This window comes from Mesitornis unicolor, unplaced genomic scaffold, assembly GCF_000695765.1.
Source record: "Mesitornis unicolor isolate BGI_N332 unplaced genomic scaffold, ASM69576v1 Scaffold34240, whole genome shotgun sequence".
Classification (NCBI taxonomy): domain Eukaryota; kingdom Metazoa; phylum Chordata; class Aves; order Mesitornithiformes; family Mesitornithidae; genus Mesitornis; species Mesitornis unicolor.
The window spans coordinates 21,941-22,982 of record NW_010160879.1 but is presented as its reverse complement, the minus strand read 5'-3'; the positions used below and the strand labels follow the sequence as shown (position 1 = coordinate 22,982).

The window sequence follows — 1,042 nt, the reverse complement described above, 5'->3', positions numbered from 1 at the left end:
CTGAAAGAGTAATCCTTTAAGTTACCACTGGGTGCAACACATGCAGAAATAGACTCTTCTGCAGCTGCTTTTCTCTATGCCATCAGTGGCCTTCTTTTAACCTAGTTTGTTTCAGAGGTCCTACATCAAGTTCTGATTTCATATATATTTATAGTAGATTCTAAGAGAGGTTTGAGAACAACCTGAATAGGCTTAAATTGTTTTTCAAATAATACTTAATAACAAGTGTTCCCTACAAATCTTTTCTTCTTTTTCTTTTTTTTAAACAGAAAACACTTAGAGCAACTCAAAGAAGAAAGTATGTTAGCTGAGGAACGACATCAAAAGAGTATAGAGCAATTAAAACAAGAAAAATTAAATGAGGTTAATATTGCCCTGAGTATTGCACAAAAGGAGAATCAGATTGAGACTGAAAAGAAGCTCAAAGAAGCAGAAGCCCTACATCTTGATGAGCTGAAAAAAACGATGGCTATGCTGAAAGCAGCAGAAGAACAGGTAAAGACTCTCAAGCAAAAACTGGAAAAGCTGACAGATTGGAAAGACAGTCTGGAAACTGAAATACAAGCAACAAGACAAGCTTTTCAAAAGTATATTGAAGCCACATTTCCTAACCTGTCCCCTGGACAAGCAGATTTTATTCTGCCATTCAGAAAAGCGTTTCAGCAGAAGGACACCCCAGAAGAAGTAGAGGACAGTGACAAGGAGTATAAGAGAACCAGTACTGGAAATGTGAGATTGACAGCCATGGGAGAACAGAACTCCAAATAAGCAATGGTGAAAAATAAATTAATCTCTGTTCACTGAATTGTATGAGTGCGGTTAGAACTATAAAGAGAACAATAACCACCACTATATTAAATAAAGATGCTTAGAAATTAGGCATTATTTTTTGTTTTACAAATGCTAGGGCAGAGATTGGAACATGTAGCACTTGAGGAGCTTCCCACTGAGATCTTCTTGAGAAGGAAAAAACCTGAAAATCTGATCAGAAAATCTGTTGCTTGGTTAAGCATCAGTGCTTGAACTGTGAAGGCTCTTGGCT

General features: G+C 36.9%; 1 protein-coding gene across 1 annotated transcript; it reads left to right on the top strand.

Annotated features, from left to right (window-relative positions):
• Positions 1–269: 269 nt before the first annotated feature.
• On the top strand, positions 270–768 carry LOC104546025 (uncharacterized protein C6orf163 homolog; the record flags this gene model as incomplete). Its single annotated transcript, XM_010191310.1, has 1 exon — positions 270–768. A coding segment is annotated over one exon (499 nt), but the record flags the coding sequence as incomplete, so codon positions are not given.
• Between the last annotated feature and the right edge of the window lie 274 nt (positions 769–1,042).